This window comes from Sceloporus undulatus, chromosome 3 (genome assembly GCF_019175285.1).
Source record: "Sceloporus undulatus isolate JIND9_A2432 ecotype Alabama chromosome 3, SceUnd_v1.1, whole genome shotgun sequence".
Taxonomy (NCBI): Eukaryota; Metazoa; Chordata; class Lepidosauria; order Squamata; family Phrynosomatidae; genus Sceloporus; species Sceloporus undulatus.
In genome coordinates, this window is record NC_056524.1 from 163,921,507 (window position 1) to 163,940,978 (window position 19,472).

General features: G+C 39.1%; 1 protein-coding gene across 10 annotated transcripts in view; it reads right to left on the minus strand.

The window, feature by feature from the left end:
* Window positions 1–19,472, minus strand: part of FAM13C (family with sequence similarity 13 member C) — a 96,198-nt gene that overhangs the window by 21,468 nt on the left and 55,258 nt on the right. For all 10 annotated transcript variants that reach the window (XR_006102928.1, XM_042458046.1, XM_042458050.1 and 7 more), the window contains 4 exons: window positions 18,623–18,833; window positions 16,579–16,717; window positions 8,936–9,017; window positions 3,653–3,855 (listed from right to left, as the gene is read on the minus strand). Coding sequence is in view for 9 of the 10 variants with exons in the window: in XM_042458046.1 (XP_042313980.1) it covers window positions 3,653–3,855; window positions 8,936–9,017; window positions 16,579–16,717; window positions 18,623–18,833 (635 nt within the window). In the remaining variant the exon portion in view is untranslated. The remainder of the gene's footprint in view (window positions 1–3,652; window positions 3,856–8,935; window positions 9,018–16,578; window positions 16,718–18,622; window positions 18,834–19,472) is intronic.

Below are 19,472 nucleotides of genomic sequence, written 5' to 3' on the forward strand. Positions count from 1 at the left end.
ATAATAATAATAATAATAATAATAATAATAATAATAATAATAATAATAATAATAATGTGTACAAACAATTTACACTTGCCCCTCCTTATTTGCTAGGGTTAGGGGCACAAGACCACCGCCAATATGGAAAAACTGCAAATAACAAAAACACCAAGTTTTTACCTGAGAGGCCATAGGAATCTCTAGGTCCTCCAGTGCAACTCTGTGGTCAATATCTGACATACACTGACCACAGAACTGCACCAGAGGAGCTACAAATGCCTAGTAGAGTATTCTCTCTAGGAATCTCTAGGTCTTCAGTGCAACTTTTAGTTAAAGTTAAAGTTGACCATAGAGTTGTACTGGAGGACCTAGATATTCCTAAAGAGAACATATTAATCAAATCTGTCAATAAATCTGCAAATATCAAAGCCGTAAATATGGAGGAATGAATGTATTTTATATTGCAATACTATATGAGGAGACTGTGGTCTAAGCTTTAATTCCTCATGGAAGGAAAGAAAGGCTTCAAAGCACTGAGTGAAATAGTCAAAGTTAGAGTAAATCATAGAGTAGGGTTTCCATTAATCGAGAGAGAGGGTTTCCATGGCCCATGTACCTATTTCTTCAAATGACAATAGAATGTGATTCTGTTTAAGCACACTGGTTGAATTACATAATTTGACAAGTTACAGAATGCTGTTTTTCCCTAATGAAGAATTTTGTTTTGTTTTGAAAAGCTGGATGTTTGGTCATTATAAGTAGTTATGATCAGCCAGTAAGTTTTCCCATACCTGCTAAAATGGTCCATAGAGTATGTGCATCACAGACTGCTCAGTAGGCAATGGATTTGGGCCCAATGCCTTCCCTCACACCAGTTCTGGAGACATGTGCCAACATCCTCCATGAAGCAGGCAGATCTTAATCTTATGCCTTTACAGTTCCATATCTTACTCTTGCCGTAGAAGGTGACATGCCCCAGAAGATACCAATGTTACTACTGCTGCTTATCAGGAGGGGAGAAGCAATTCAGATGTTAAAAAAGCAACTGGCTTTAGCTCAGAGGGAAGGAAAAGTGGGGAGGCACTCACAGATGGAATGAACCATCCTTTTCCTTCCTTTGGCAGCCCAGACCAGGCACAGTTTCATCATCTGAATCAACATACACATACACATGTGCAAGCCACACATGCATGCACATCATAACAGGATCCTGCCCGTGATGTTGCCTCTCCGCAGGTAATGGTTCACAGAACTCAAGAGCCAAGCCTTCCAGTAGGCAAAGTGAACCACTCACCTTGGAGCTCCATGAGCAGTAAATCACACTCACATGAGTGTCCCTGCTGCCACTTTTCGGGACAGCATCCTGGAGCCAGGCATTTCAGCATGGATAACTCTATGGAAAGTGGCCCTAGCCACCTTCTTGATTCATGTATGCCCCATGTCTAACCATTGTGACTGGCTGAAACATTGCAGTTTGTAATATATTCTAGGTATTAAGAAAGGATAAAACAGGTTCATGTAGATGCTTCTCATAGCACACATGAATCTTGATATAACACTGAGTAAATGGAAAATTAAGTTGGCAAAAAAATAATAATTAACAGCCAGAGGAAGACGTGTTATGGGTTGATTGTGTATTTAAACATGACATTGTGTTAAAAAGTAATTCTGATCAACCTTGGTGCTCCAATGCTCTCCTCTCTTTCATATCATCTATCTTAGATTGCCCTCTAGACTGCAAGCCTCATAGCCCAAATCAGAGGTGGGAAAACATTTTGACCCTCCAAATGTGTTGGAATGAAGCATCATAATTGCTTGCCATGGGCCATTCTGGGCAGATGAGAATTGTATGCCAAAGTATTTGGAGGGATGAAGGTTTCCCACCACTTCCCTAAACTGATTGCCATGCACCTTTTCCTCTTGATTCATAGATTTGGCAATGTACATAAAGCAGGAAACAAAATGACTGTCTTAATATGATTTTAAGATGTCAACAATGATGAGAAGACTACTGAAAGACACATTCCTGCATAGGTGTTCACACAGCTTGTATTATGTGGTTCTTCATTCTTGTGCCAGATGCTATGCTTGTTCCAAATGATCTAGATTCTACTTTTGGTTGATTGTCTAAACAGGCAAGTTTTATGGGAATCGTCTTATGGCTACTGTCTCTTTTAGATAAGACCTCAATTGAAGGCACTGAGGACAATTCAGCGAAAATAGAAGTATTCTTTCCCTGTTAATTTCAATAGCACTTAAACATATCAAACTGTCTCTGCACTGAAGACCTGTTTTTTGTATGTATGCATGTGTGTTTTTATGCCCCCCTCCCAAGATGCATATTGCTTAACACTACACCAGTTTGGCTGCTTTGTAATGAAGCTTTTGATATACTAATAAGATCAGCTCCATCGCACTCCTTCTTCCCTTAATTATGACAGCAGCTATTCCGTAAACACAGGCCACATTCCCTAGAGGGGCTAAACTGTCACATCATTCTAGTCTACTCTGAAATACTGCATTTGCAGAGGAAGTGTAATGCAAATAGTAACAGGCCCTGTGTTTCTCTGAGTATCTTAGAACCTTTGGTTTTAAGTAGGAGGTAAAGGGGGAAATCTCCATCTCATAATGTCAATGACAACACTCCCTCTCCGCCCCCCAAAATGAGTTAAGTAAAAACTAAAGCTGTTATCTGTTATACCACCATCTGTAATTACTGTAATAAAGTAACTTTATTTCTTAAGAAAAGGAACACCATGAACTTTCTTACCATCTTACCAAACTTGTTCCATTCCATTTCCATATCAGATTTCTATCTTTAATTCAATCTGCACAAGACTAGTGTATATTTTTGCATACATTTGTCCAAATTTTCAAAATTGCATTATTGTGCACTTTTTCAAATACATATTTGAACATTTTGAACCTGAATGAAATCTCACTTGATGAGATCTTGGAAGTAGCATAACACGTTGACCTTTCTGTTCTGAAGTAACTTAATGACCACCGAAGCCATCACATGTTCTGTTGTAACCTGAAATAGTTTTACTTAGGTGGGTACTGCTTTTACCTTTTAAATGCTATATGCGGGGAGGGGAATCCTTTGCTTTTACTTTACCTACAGAACTCAGTACACAAGCCTATCTGATGCTGTCTACACTGCACTACTTATTGGTCAGTATAACAGAACCCCCCGCATAAGGGCAATTGAGCATATGCTCAAATCTGATTAAGGACAATGGGGTGCGCTCACACAGTGTACTGTAGTGCGCATGCCATGGGTGCCTGCCCCATTGTTTCTATTGGGGCTTGCCTTCCATGTGAGCTCAAGTCTGTGGAAGGCGAGCAGGCAGAAGGGGCAAGCCAATTGTAAGTTCTTGATTCTGTACGAATGGTTTAAAAAAACCACCAACAATTACAAATCTTTTAGAAAACAGATATCCCTTCCTTGCCTATGCAAACTTTACTAAAAAAAAAATCTTTTCTTTTCAGGAGCTCCTTCCTGCTGCAACATGGAAACAGTATGTATAATGCACTGATGAGACATGGTAGCAAAACATGGAAGTAGACACTGATTTTGATGATTCCCCATATGACAAACAGACTCGGCAGTTTAAGATCCGATCTTGGCTGGCTGAGGAAACACAAATACTATAGGAGAAACATGTACCTTAATGTTCTCAGGGATACTGAGCTGCTGTCGTGTCTCTGTCAGTCGTTTCATCACAGCATCCCTGGTTTCTTCTACTGATGGACTCGGGGGAGCTCCTGCTGAGTCCTGCTTCACAGTCTCTTTGGAACTCTCCTGAGGAAGACTTCTGTGAGGTGGTTTGAGGGAGCAGCTTTGTTCTTCTGACATCTTGAGCTTCAGCTCTGTAAAGAAAATGCACAGGATATAAATGAGAAGCCACTAAGAAAAAATTCCCTCTTTCACACGTATACAAAACAACAATACCTATAGTTGGGAAATCTGTAGATTTTTGTTTCACACATTACACAAAGGCTAGAGTCCTACTGAAGAGCTACAAATGGGTAGCTGTTTGGCTTTCACGATCCCTACATGTTCCCAATTTTAGGGGACATTTATGAAATATGAAAGTCCCCCAATCCCAATTACTGGGCAGGAACCACTGCAACCAAGAAGAGTCCATTCCTCTGTTGCTCAGGAAACAGCTGACTGATGCTCCCACCCCATCTTGCACAAGCAATCTGGTGTGAGGGGGAATTGTGATGGGCCCTGCTTCTGCCTGTTGCAATGGAAATCACTCACAGAAGGGGCTAGGCGCATCAGTCAACAGCTTCCTAAGCAATAGCAGTGGACTGCCAGCAATCACAGTGGGAGCTGCCAAGTAAGTGGGGATTGAGATGGTTGGGCCAGGAGTTACTGCATAGACATATATCTGTAGTAACACATTCCTAACACCCCAACAGAATTTTAGCCATTTCTTTTTAAATCCGAATGGCCTTTTCATTGCAAGCATGAAGAACTGTGTAAATTTGTGTAAAATCTTAAAAAACAAACTGAAACAAAATTGTCCCCATCTGCATCAGCCAAACTCGGTACAAGAACAGGATCATGATATAAATGCCCCATATATGTGAAAGCTGAGAATCCTCTCAGAATACAAGAGATGGCAATACTAGTTCAGCAACCCTAGTGGCTGAAACAGCTATTCAAAGCCAGACTTTCAAGGGACTTACAAGCATAAGAAGTGCCAAGCCTGAACAAATGAAATCTGGCAGTTTCATTACCTTTCATAGTCATTCTCTCTCTCTCTCTCTCTCTCTCTCACACACACACACACACAGTTATCCCTCCATATTTGCAGATTTGATTATTCACGGATTTCATTAATATGTTCTCTCTAGGGCTGTCTAGGTCCTCCAGTGCAACTCTATGGTCAACTTTAACTAAAAGTTGCACTGAAAGACCATTTGTAGCTACTCCAGTGCCATTCTATGGTCAGTGTATGTTGGACATTGGCCACAGAGTTGCACTGGAGGACCTAGAGATTCCTAGAGAGGTGTCCTCTCAGGTAAAAACAGTGTTTTTGTTATTTGCATTTTTTCCATATTCACGGGGGTCTTGTTCCCCTAACCCTAGCGAATATGGAGGGACAACTGCATATATATATATATATATATATATATATATATATATATATATATTCCATCTCATTCCAAGGATGAAGGAATTCTCAGAGTTTTCAAAATACCTACCAAATATGAATTGAATTGAAACAAAATGCTCACCCACCATTCCCATTACCGATGTATTGAACTGGACTGCCCATAAACACAATTTCTGACCCACAATGTCAAATGCAGTCTTCCAGCTATATATGGCAAGCCTACCAAATGCTCCATAAATCTTTGCTGCTTTCATGGAAGGAAGATGGGGGTGTAGGGGATGGCATCTAGGGTTCAGCTACTTGACAGGCCAAAATACGTAGCTAATATATACAGCTTGGTCAGCTACAAGTTGTGCAGATCTGCACACGTAAAATGCTGACCTAAATAAAAGTAGGCATTAACATTGTCCCTCTGCATTTACCCAAACAGTAATTTGGAAAAGACAGTAGCAGGGAGCTGTCACTAAGAATATAATTGACAGACAAGTCTGGTGCATGCATGCATGAATATTGCTCAGCCTTCTCAACTCTTGATAACTGACAGTTGAAAATCTAAATTGAATTCATGGCAAGGTAAGACATTTTAAGGAGATGCGAGGAAATATGGCACTTCTATCCAAATTAGTGCATTCACATGAACACATCATCACCTGACACTGTACTCATCAAGGAATAGATAGACATATGTGAAGTCAGCCCTCAGATTAACTTCTTTGAGCCAATTTCCATAAAAAAGCAGGACCAATGTGGAAAAGAAAACCAGAAGCTTTGCTAAGGAACTTATTTTCTCATGTTTTTGAAATTGCTCAGACCTTATCTGTTCAGAAGTAACTCAGAGCAGGGCTGAAGCATTACCCCCACCCTTGTGTCAAACTTCTGTTGTTGCTTAAAAGAAAGAAAGAAAAAAGTAAAATGCCCCATACTACTCACTGAAAATATATCAAACTGATCTCTCTCCACTTCCCAATAAAAGACCCAGGAAAAAAACCCACCCAACTATAAGGGGAAAAAATTAAACAGTGAATGCATAATGTATGTAGGTGTGCATGTTTTCAGTTTAATGTTAGACATAATCTTAATATTTATAAGACTGCATGCCTTTGGCAGTAGTGTTGGGTTTTGTCGTACTATTTTTGTACAGCACCATACACGATGCTGGTGTTAAATAAAGGCCCATATTCTACATCACCTACTTAGTTATGCATGTATCAGCAAATAAACTCTAATGGATCAATCCACCCCCAAACTTGCTTTACCAGGCAGCATCCAATGATGATCAGGCACATGGAGGATTATGCTCCACACGCCCCACCAGCCAGTAATCTGCAACGAAGAGATGTGACAGAGGTCCTAACTGTCACAGCCTTGTTCAATGATGGGAGTGGGGAACATTCCCTTCCTCCTTTGTGCCTGATTGCCATACAATAGACCTCCTTCGCCCAATCTAGTGGCTGGCTCTCAAAGTGGCCTGGGGGCTGCTGGCTGTTAAGGGAGGCTGTGACTATGTAGGATTTGTCAATAGGGAGTAGTTATGGATCTGGAACTCTGTGTTAGGAATCTGTAACTACAATACAGAATGCCAGCCAACAAAAACAAGAAGAGCAAGCTTATTCTGCTACTGCATCATATACAGCAGATGTGGACAACATGCAGCCCCTGGGTTCAGATCAAATCAGATCCGATCCAGCAGTCCGTATGCTAAAAGAACCCAAGGCCACTCTGGGGTTTCTGGGAGACACACACATTTTCTCAACCTTGCTTAGTTCAGAGCAAAGTTGGGTTAAGGGCCATTCCAAGGTATTTCCCTGGAATCAGCCAGGGAATCATGAGGATTGCCAGCACTGGTTTTGGGGTGAGTTTGGCATTTTCTCCCAGTGTAGACAAGCCCCTAGATATAGTCAAATATCTTTGTTAGAATGTTATAGTGTTAGAATTTCTCCAATTGGATCTTCTGTCCCCACCCTTTCCAAATGTAAAAAAGCTACAAGGGAAAACATACTGCTTGTTTTCTTCCAATAACTAAATAGCAGCTCTGGACATGAAATTCAGATCAGAAAAACTGCACAGAGAGAAGGAGCAAGTCTATTCTCTCCAGTTCTGATCATACTAGTATCTCTCCCCCTACCTCACATATATTCCCAACAACAGTGCTAGGAAAAATGACTTTTTTTTGGACTACAACTCCCAAAATTCCTCATCCAGTATGGCACCAGTCAGTGGTCCTGCTGGCTGTGGGAATGTTGAACTTATACAGAAAAGTAAGCTGTCGAAGCTCTACACCCATTGGGTCTTTGGTCCCAATCCCTTTCCAAACATAAAAATCTTCTAGAGGCAGCATATCAAGCATATTTTCTTCCAAGAACACATCAATATAAATAGTCTAAAACTGATTTAAAACACTATGACTTCATGCATGACGTTGCACAGCATTTTACTTTCTCCACTATTTAATGCTATCACTCTTACAAATATCTTTGTTGAAAAGTGTGAGTGGTAATGACATTATTGCCCATTTTTTATTTCCTTGAAGGTTTTGTAAAACCTCGCCCATCTTGATCTTCTGACACAGCCTGCATTGTTCCTTCAAGAAAAAGAGATAAAATATTTCCTTTTGGGTGTGGTGCAGATTATAATTGAAACCTATGAAACCCACACTCAGGTGAAAAGCTGATACCCGTAATATATAGAATGGGAAAATAATAAGCCTTTAACATCAGCTTGGTGACATGGGATCAAACATATCATTTTACTCTTAGCCTCTGAAAGGTACCGGCGTAATGATGCTATTAACTCTACATTAACTCCTTTCATTGAACACTGTACTGTACGGAAGATGATTGCTGATGCTGCTGTTAAAAATTATAGGGGAAAGGGGCAGAACCCAGCAAGATCCTTTCCCATGCAGGCCTCATTCATTTCAGTAAGGCTTGCACACGATATTCACTTTCTCGGGAACAGTTCTTGATGGCTTGCATTCTTAAATTGCTCCTCTCTCTGGAGTACCTGTGTGGTGCTCTAAATGACATCAGAAGACAGAGGTTTGCCTTTCCAAACCCCATCTTCCTCCTCTTACACCACCCATCTCTTCTCCAAAAGCCACTTCCAGTTTCTCCAGGCAGAAAAGGGAATGCAGTTCTGGGCCACTCTTTGCATAGAAAAGGTTTAAAACAACAACGACAACAAAAGTTTTATTTTTTGGATCTCTTCCGGCAGGCCTTCCCAAAATAAAATACTCATCCACACAAGACTCCCCCACACTTGTGATGACTCGGCCCATGGTTATCAGTTATTGGTATTGGTTATCGTGTTGGTTTTTAATTGTTGAATTTTACTCTTATACTGTTTAATCCTTTTAAGGGGGGATTATGTATATATTGAGGTATTTTAATCTTTGTATGCTGCTTTGATTGTCTCAACAAAAAGCAGGATAGAAAAAAAAGTTATATTTTATTTATTAGTATTTAAAAAACTATTTCCTCCCCACCTCATTTGTCCTCACCATTCGGCGGGATGTAATTGATCATGTATTTCTGACTGGTCAGCAAAAATCATACACTGTCAAAAGGCCAAAGTTTCTGCCTCCCTGTTTAAGGGCACATGTGTATTAAAGGCTTAACCTGGTTTTGCAAGATTTCCTGATAGGTTGGAACTTGGCTTAACTTTCCATGTTAGTGGGGAGTGTCACCCTATAGTGCCGCAAGCAACATTCCTTTCTCCTTAAATCTAGTGTCACACATTCATGAAAAAGAAAAATCCTATGTTTTTTTATTATTTGTTCTGTTCTGTTTTGTTTAAAGGTTGCATTTGATGGCTGAGTGTACCTTTAAGCTGTTTACGACTTTTGGCCAAGTCATTCATCCATTTCATTACTTCTGGATTTGCTATTTTGTCAGCATGGGAAGGCTGGAGTGGAAAGAATAGGAAAAAATAAAGATGGTTAGACTGTGGCTTTAATTGTTGCCCATAAAGCTCTGCAAAAGGTGGGTTTTAACTCAGAATATTTTGATGAATTTGCCAGGTGACCTCTCAGTTTTGATCTAAAGATTATGGCTCAGAAGTTGAATTGTTTGCTAGAACTGCTTGCACCCTAACAAAATCATTGACACCATCCCTGGGTCTAGGACAGGAATGGATACCCCTGGTCCTCCAGATGCTGTTGAACTGCAATGCCAATCACCATAGTCAATAGCAAGAGATTGTAGGAGCTGCAGTCTGACATCCTCTGCAGGGGCGATATTCTCTTTCTCTGGCCTATTATTTAAAGTACTGTCTTCATGTATCACCTCCCAGTTCACCTGGGCCCCTGGAGCTATATACAACAGATGAAAGCATTTAAAACCACACAGAGACAAAACTTTTAAAAACAAATTGAAATACTCTTTGAGGACTTTTTAAAACAATCTAAAAATAGTTCTTAAAAATAAATGTAAAACAAACAAAAAAATCTAACTAGCTGAATGTTTTCAAATACCAAAGGCCATATGGAAGATCACAATTTTAGCTGTTTAGCTGCCCTCCAGAAGCTCAGCATAGATGAAGTCAGCCTAACCTTCCCTTGGCAGGGAGTTCCACAACCAAGGTTATGCTACAGATAAAGTTGTCACATGGGGCTGCTGAGTGAAACCCTTGAGGTGTTGAGCCATGCAACAGGGCCTCTACTGAAGGTCTCATATTTCAGGCAGGGTCATATGAGAGGAAGCGGTTTTCAGATATCCTGACCCCAAGTCACCCCAAGTCATTTAAATCTTTATAGGTCAAAACTACTACTTTCAATTGAACTCAGAAGCAAACTGGAACTCACACTAGTTCTTGTAGGACCAATGTTATGTGATCTCTGAAAGGCACACTCGACTCCAGTCTGGCTATGCATTTTGCACTAGCTGCAGCTTTCAAACACTTTTCAAGGGCAGCCCCAAATACAGTGCATTACAGTAGTATAATCAGGAGGTAACTATGAACCACTGTGGCTAGATCTGCACTACCCAGGAAAGGGCACGCAGGCAAGCCAACTGAAGGAGGGTGAAAACCCTCCTATACATTGGAATAACTTATCCTTCCAAAGGAAGCCCTGGGTCCAAGAGCACCACCCAAGCTATGAACCTGATCTTTTGGAGAGAAAGCAACTCTGACCAGAACAAGCTTTTATCCTAACCCCAGATGAGCTTTCCTGCTGAGCAACAGCACTTCTATCTTGTCTTGATTAAGCTTAAGTTTATTTATCTGCATCTAGACCTTCACTGCATCCAGGCAGCAATTCAAGATATCAACAACTTCCTTGGTATCAGTTGCAAAAGAGAGGGGGAGCTGAGTATCATCAGCATACTGATGATACCCAACCCAAATACTCCAAATACTTTCCCCCAACCTTTTCATGTAGATTTTAAAAAGCATAGGGGACAGTATTGAGCCTTGTGAAACCTCACAAGGTAATGGTCTAGAGAAAGCTGTGGAGAACCTTTTCTTTTCTTTTGCTGTTGTATAACACATTCTCTCAGAGATAATCTGGCAGAGGTGGATGCGGTAGTGAGATCCAAAAGGACACAACAATGTTTTTCTCTTTCTGCCATCAAAATCTCTCCCTCCTCCCTGCTTTCTCTGTCCACCTTGCCATGTAACAGGCTGCTGTAAAACAAACAGATCACACTTGGCAGAACCCTGAACTGATCATTTGCAAAAGGAAATTATCTTCCAGTGTCAAATAAAATCTGCAGTTCAAACTCATACACAAACAACTGAACATTCGCAGCAGCTCAACTATTTTGTTTTCCCACTGCATATCTCACCCACTCTCAGTAAGGAAGAAAATGTGTGTGTGTCTGTATGTGTGTGTGGATTGGTGTGTGGGTGTGTGAAAAAGAAAGATGAAGCAGGAGAGAGAAGAAAGAAATAGAGATGAGGGATCCAACCCTTTTGACTGAAACTATGGCCCCATACAGACAGGCCAAAATAAAGCTGCTTCGGGTCACTTTGGAGGTATGCTGTTTAAATGATGCATGTGTCCTAAGAGGCCGGAAGCCATGCCAAAGCCACACTCCAGTCATAAGGACTGGAGCACAGCTTTTGCGCAGTTTCCAGACTCTTAGGATGCATACATCATTTAAACAGCATACCTCCAAAGGAGGGTTAGGGAAACCAGAGAAGAAAAAGCTGAATAAAAGAATAAAATGAAATTTTTCTCTTGGAACATTAAGGGACTGAACTCAGCCTACAAGAGAAAAAGAATATTTCATATTTTAGAAAAAGAAAATGTGGAAGTAATCAGTATACAGGAAACTAGAATCCGGAAACAGGAGGAAAAATATCTAAGGAACCCAAAGCTAGGACAAATATTTAGTAGTGCAGGAAACAAAAAGAAAAATGGTGTAGTTATATATGTTAAAAATCAAATTCCTGCAAAAGAAATAATAAATGATGCGGAGGGTAGATTTGTGGGAATTGAGATAACGGTAAACAATAAAAAAACCTTAGTGCTTGGAATATATGGTCCAATACAGGCTAAAAGCGTGTTTTATAAGAAACTACTTAAACTTTTGAAAACACTTAACTATGAACACTTCATAATAATGGGGGATTGGAATGGGGTACTAAACCCTCAGATGGACAGACAATCAAAGAAAAAGATCCAGGACAAACAAGGGAAATTACCACAAAAATTTTTTGAAATGCAAGATGCACTGTCAATTACAGACCCCTGGAGACACAAATTCCCACAAAAAAAAAGATTATACCTTTTTCTCAATGCCTCATATCTCTGCTTCCAGAATAGATATGTTTTTGATCTCCAAGGTTATGCTCAAAGATATAAAAGAGGTTAAGATAAAAACAAATAAAGCATCAGACCACAACCCAATTTTACTAGAAATTAAAACAACAGGGAAAGAATTCAATTGGAAACTAAATGAAAACATGTTTAAGAACGTACAAACAAAAGAACAAACTAAAGAACAATTAAAGAATTATTTTAAAGAAAACATGTGCTCTGAAGTGAAGATGACAACGATATGGGAAGCTTCAAAAGCAGTTATCCGGGGGTTCCTAATGAAGAAAGGCTTTGAAAGGAAAAATAAACAAAGAAAGGAGATACAAGAATTATCAGATAAAATTCAAAAGAAAGAGATAGAACTGATTGGAAATAGCCAAAAAAGGAAGAAAGAAAATAAGCAAAGAGTTGATGTTACTTAAAAAAGAATTGGACAGTAAGCTAACAGAAGAAGTTAGTAAAAAATTAAAATATACTAAACAGAGGTATTTTGAAGGGGGAAACAAAGTGGGGAAATTACTGGCCTACAAAATAAGGAAGAAAAAAGAGCGAAACATAATTACAGAAATACAAGATGGGGATAAAAGATATACAGAAAGTGGGGAAATCCAAAAGGTATTTTGCAATTTCTTCAAATCACTGTATAGAGACACAACAGACTCCAAGAGTTATAGAGAAAAAATTAACAAATATTTGGAGAAGGTTCATAAATTAGATTTAACGAAGGAAGAGAAAGAAAAATTGAATGGAGAAATTACACAAACAGAAATCCAACAGGCAATAGCTAAGGCAAAAAGTGGAAAAGCACCAGGACCAGACGGGTTCACGATGGGATACTATAAGACCTTCCAAGATATTCTATTAGACCCACTCAAGAAAACATTTAATGCAATTTTAGAAGAGGGGATACCCCAGTCATGGAGAGAAGCCAACATAGTTCTGATAGAAAAAGAGGGTAAAGATAGATCACTCCCACAAAGCTACAGACCAATCTCATTGCTAAATAACGACTACAAAATTTTTGCAAACATATTGGCGGGAAGAATAAAGAAAATTTTGATTAGTTGGATACACAAAGATCAATGTGGCTTCTTACCAAAAAGACATGTTAAACAACACATTAGAACAGTCGTTAATTTAATTGAGTATTATGATAAACACCCAGGGAAAGAATTGGTGATGTTAAGCTTAGATGCAGAGAAAGCATTCGATAATTTGAAATGGGGATTTCTATTTGGATTATTAGAAAAATTGGATATTGGAGAAAATTACATAAATTGGGTGAAACAAATATACCAAGAACAAAATGCAAGAATCATAATTAACGGCTCCAAAACTGACAAAGTGAAAATAACCAAAGGCACAAGACAAGGTTGTCCACTCTCTCCACTGCTCTTTATACTATGTTTAGAAATACTATGTAAAAAAATAAGAGAAGACCCACAGATCAGAGGTAACAAGATAAAAGGGAACGAAATAAAAATATGTGCATACGCGGACGATTTGCTAATTATAGTGGAAGACCCAATGAATGGCCTACCCAAAGCATTGAAAACTGTTGAAGAATATGGTGCACTAGCCGGGATGAAAATAAATAAGGATAAATCATCTATGCTTGTATTAAACATGGCGGAAGGCAGAAAACAATTACTTCAAGAGGAAACGAAGATTGAAATACAAAAGAAAATAAAATATCTCGGAATAAATTTGACTAAAAAAACGGCGGAACTATTTGATAACAATTATAAAAAAACATGGTTTGAAATTAAAAATAATCTAACCAAATGGCAGGATTTACAAGTTTCACTATTGGGAAAAATATCTATTATTAAAATGAATATATTACCAAAAATAATGTACCTTTTTCAAAACCTGCCAATAGTCTTAAAGGATCAACTATTTAACCAATGGAAAAAAGATATTTCAAGGTTTATATGGGCAGGACGTAAACCAAGGATAAAGTGGAGGATACTTACTGATTTGAAAGAAAGAGGTGGCTTTGCGCTCCCAGACTTTAAGACATATTATGAGGCAAACTGTTTGGACTGGTTGAGAGAGTGGATAAACTTAGAAAATGAAAGCTTATTGAATTTAGAGGGATTTAATAATAGATATGGATGGCACGCATATATGTGGTATGGGAAGACAGATCAAAACAAACAATTCAAGGATCATATCATACGTAGGTCATTACTTAAAACTTGGGAGAAATATAAAAATAAATTATATAGAAGAATTCCCCTATGGACATCTCCCCACGAAGCCTTTATGATTAGAGGGAAATTGATTGGGAAGGCCTGGCTCAAATATAAAGATATACTCGAACTTGAAAAAGGAGAATGGAGAATAAAAAGTAGAGAAGAGTTAGAAAAACAGGGTATAAATTTAAGTTGGTTCCAGTATATGCAATTGAGTACAAGATTCAAATGGGATAGGAGCCAGGAAGGAATAGCGATGGAAAAAAATGAGCTGGATAGGATTCTTGAGAAGGGGAACAAGGGAATAATCTCAAGACTATATAAAATGGGCATAAAATTGGAATGTGAAGAAGAAACGATAAAAGGTTGTATGTTAGAATGGGCCAAAAATGTAAACAGAAATATACAGTTGGAAAGATGGGAAAGGGCATGGGGTAGAGACCTGAACTTTACGTGTTGTGTAGACTTAAAGGAAAATTTTATGAAGATGATGCACAGGTGGCATATTCCCCCCTCAAGGCTGGTAAAGATGGTTAAAAATGGACAGGATAGGTGTTGGAGGTGTAACAGTCACTATGGTTCTTACTATCATATGTGGTGGACATGCCCAGTGGTGAAGAAGTACTGGAAAAAAGTACAGGAAATAATTGAGGAAATATACCAAATTAATATAAGATTGGAACCAGAAATAATGTTACTAAACATGATTGAAGACGATACACCAAGGAAATATAGAAAATTACTGTTGTATCTAATAACAACAGCAAGGATGACTCTTGCGAAAAATTGGAAAAAGATGGGAGATGTAGACATAGATGAGTGGCTATTAAAGGCCCTAGAGGCCATGGAGATGGAGACTCTAACGATGTGGTTACGGGACGATGTGGGACAGGAAATCTCAAATGAGGAAATGTGGAAACCATTAAGGTTATTCTGCAAAGAGAGATGGGAAAACCAGACATAAAGTTTCCCCACAGTGTCTTATGAAATCAAATATAAAATTTTAATGTTAGTTTCAGAGATAGGAGGGTAGATTGGAAGGATGATTTCTGTTTAGTTAAATAAGATAGAAACGGAGAAGATATAATCAAAGTTATGGAAATATAGACTGCATAAAAAAAAAAATTACTAAGAAGAATTAGTTATTAGGGTGAGATGTGTTAGAATTTTGTATACAGGAATAGAGGAATAATTTCTAACTGTAGTCGCTATACAAGAAGGGAGAGTGGTAATAAATATAGGAGCAGTTCTGTCATCGGGTCTGGAGGGGGAAATGGAAACACCGAAGAATGGTCCAGTAGGCCAAAGGAAGTCAGAAATATAACAGGAATATTATTAAAAAAAAAAAAAATGTCAAATGTATTCTCTGATCTAGAAAGGATGGGCTCCAGAGCTTTAAGATAATATCTATAGGGGAGCTGTGAGCACACAAGATTAGGCAAAATCAACCAGGGCCAATATTCATAACATTGCACTTCTTTATAAGAGCTAAAGCCAGAATGTTATTTCTTGCATATAGATTTTATCCAACAGTGACTGTCAACAAAAGAAAAATACTATATACATGCTAACCTGTTCACAAGAATGAATGAGGTTATGTATATAATGTAGTGAAAGAAATAAGAGCTAAGAACACTCTACCCACCATGCTTTAACCATATCTGACTTTTTGAAGTTCTGCCTAATTTGGTACCAAATGTGAATACTGATGTTTCACTGAGGTCCAGTGACAATTGTGCCCACTTTTTCACTTGTTCTCAAGCAGCAGTGGAAACTTCCCATTTCATCTGCCATTGATGTCAATATAACACACAGTCGCCCCTCCTAATTCGCAGACTTGGAGTCTGCGGTCGCGCCCATTCATGGACAACAAGTGGGGAAGGACAAAATGGTGCATGTGCCCAAGGTACATGCACAACAGCACACACAAGAGCACGCCATTGAAATCAATGGCGACTTGAATATCACTGTTTTTCCTGATGGGGGGATCCGTAATGGATACCCCATGAATCAGGAAGGTCAACTGTAATCTCTTTTTCTTTCCCTCTCCCTCTATAAAGGCTGAAAAGTAATCACCTCACTTTTCACCAGTCTTCATAATAAGATGGCATATTGCTGCATCCTAACCTTGTGCCTACTCACTGCATTTCTTAGTGTGACAAGTGGAGCTGACAACCAAGATCTGGGTATCTGTGACATCATTGCTTAGCTAGTCTAGGGCTCTATGAGTTCACATACAATATGAGGTCACTAGTGAGGTTTTTGTTTTGTTTTGCCCAACAGCAGTACTGAGTATTTCTTGCCCAAAATATATTCCAGGAATGCAGATTTTCACCTGCTTTGGTCCTTGAAAACATCAAAAAAGATCCTTTAAGACAGGCCTACACAACCTGGGATCCACTCAACATAGATAGCCACTTGCAACCTTCATCTCTTCTTCTCACATATGGCAGAAACACGTGGCATTTTCCTTCAGTACATTTTTCTTTGCACTTTGGTTCCTTACCCGATAATTCTTTTCTTGCTCAAACTTTTCTTCATATTTCCTGATCTTCCTCTTAAGACTTTGAAGGTGCTTTGTGAGTTGTGCTACTGTCTGCGGCTCTTTGCAGTCATCACAGCTACCTCTAGAAGAACTTCTTGGCCTGCAAAGTTAGAAGCCATGAAAAAGCAGAGAGGAGAGGAATGAAAAATTAAGAAGAGTGACAAGGCGAAAAGAAGAGGCAACGAAGGAGAGAAAAAGGTAACAACCTGGTCTGATCTTGTTTCTATGAAAGCAATGCAAGAGAGCAGCAAATGAAACTTTTTACAGCATGGATTAGGAGCTAAGTGAGTCTGGCTATGGCCAAGGAATTCTGAGAGCTCTAGTCTAACTCAGTTCCACCCACTCCAAACATACAGCTCTCCCAAACTCTAGCATGGGTTTATAAATATCATTATATAGCTACACATCAAACAGCTGGTTATATGATACAGTTACAGTAGCCAGTGGAGATGATGGCAGCCACAGGTACAATTTGGAGAGTTCTGCATTAACTTCTGGAAGTTCTGCTAAATAACCCCCGTCTCATTAACATGCTATTCAAGAATGTGATTATTAGCAGAACTAATACTCTGCCTGCTTTTGCTGAAAGACAAATGGGATTCATGGGATATAGCCTTTGCTTCTAGCACTGGCATTTCGTGAGGTTATAGTAATAGGTCTGCCCCAAGTGGGTGAAAGTTTTGTTTGTAAATGAGTGGGAGCATAGTGTAAGAACATGACTCACCCAACTTTAATCTTTCTTATGGCAAGGATAGGGTCCTAAAACTGTGATACTCTTGTTTGGATTACAATTTCCAACATCCCTCACCTATGGTTATTCTGGCTTGATGAGAGTTGTAGCCCAAGAACTTCTGGACAGCCCACCCCTACTTTAGCATCCTAGGATTTCCACAAGGCTTATTAATTAATTAATTTTTTAAACTAAATTTGGTATATAATTCATTGCAGAATCCCCAAACATAATTAACAAGGATGTTGCAAGAATCCCTTGAAAATTTATTATCTTGTTTTCTTTCTTTGGGAAGAAGAATCTAAAAAGGTAAGTAAATGGCCTATTTTTAAGTGTGCCCCCCCCCCCAAAAAAAGTACTTAGGCCCTGTCTGCAAGGGCCAGGATACCCTGGGGCAGACCTGTATTATCCTGGCCCCAGAGCTGCCCCAGCCTCCCGTTACCTGGTCCTCCATTCCTGTGCTGTTGCAGCTAAATACTCTTGGCTGGTGCCTGATCTTGACCCCTGGCTGAGTGACCCACAGTGCTGGTAGAAGCACTGGGTGACCCAGTGGAACGCCCATGCAAACAGCTGCAATAGTGCAAGAACAAAGGTCTCTAGATCTTCTCAAAAGATCCAGAGTAACAGGTAAGTTTTTAGAAACCATTTTACAGGTGTTATACCCAGATTCTGGTACAGAACATGCTGGACATCATCCAAACTGCTCACACCAGAACCAACGTTTGGGGTGTATGTTGTCTAAACAGGATGACGCCAGAACAAGAACAGCATTTTTGGCCCATGCAGACAAGAAACAGGCATACGTTACACGTTGCACAGGAAGGCATAACAATGTTAGCAATCATGATCTCATTTGCAAAAACAGCTTTTCTTATACCCTCGTTGCATTAAAAGGTAATATGTTACAGGTAGCCTCACTAAATGTAATGCAGTACTTCCCAGATTCAGATTTCTATGAAAATATTTTAAATGAAATATTTGGGTATACTGCAATGCTATTCTTAGATTAGCTCAGAGAAAGTGTGTGTGTGTGTGTGTGTGTGTGTGTGTGGTGTCACTGGTATTATTATTGTTGTTGTTGTTGTTGTTGTTTCTTTAAAGAAGAATTAAGCGCTATTCGAGCCCAACCACCACTATGATAGCCATCTCATGTCAACATATAGGATTTTATAGGATACTTGCTATATAGTAAGAAGTAGGAGAGTAGTATAAATGATAAGAAGGAACCATTAATAATTACAGAGGTTGTGGAAAATACAACATGAGTAATCTTACATCATGAACAGTTGAGCACTTGGTGGGGAAGGAGCTGATTCAGGGTCCAAATTAAATCTCTGACTCTGGCTAAAGATAGAGCAGCGAGGAGACAGCAGAGGATTATCTCCATCAGTAATGTGATATAGCAGTCTGCTAGTCCCTAAGGACTGATGATCTTCATGTCCATTGTCTGCAGCTGCCTGGCCCTCTCTGTTGACTTGTCCAGGCTCTGCAATGACAAGATGAATTCAACAAGCATTTAGTTGGTCAATCTCATTAAGCAGCACATATTATAAAAGAGACTTTGGTCAGCAAAAGAAAGTAGGTGGATTAGGAGTTGCTTAAGAGACAATTTTATTAAGGTTGCCACATTAAGCATCCTAACATGGAACAAAGACATACATTGGAATACCTATGCTAAAATCAAGCTGTCTGATACATATAGTAGACAACTATTTTGCCAGTTGATTAAAGTCTCTTTCACACTGCAATGATTTCACTTTAACTGCCACAAATGCATCATACAGAATCCTGAGATTTGTAGTTTGATGAGGTGCAAGAGGAGGTCTCTGGCTGAGCCTTCTAAAATCCTCTCCCTAAAATGCAAAACCCAGGATTCCATAGGATGTTATGAGCAGTTATAGTAGAAACACAGTGCTATAACTTTGTAGTCTCAAAGGGCTCCCAGACCATATTGTGCATACTGGATCACATGCAAAGTTCTGGGGCTGAGACAAAGTAGATAGTCACAAATTTTGCAGAATTAACTCAGAAATGAATTAATCTTTTTTTAAGCGTGAGTATTTTGATGGATTTTTTAAAAAACAAATCTATATGTTATGTAAGCCAACCTCCTCTCACACAATAG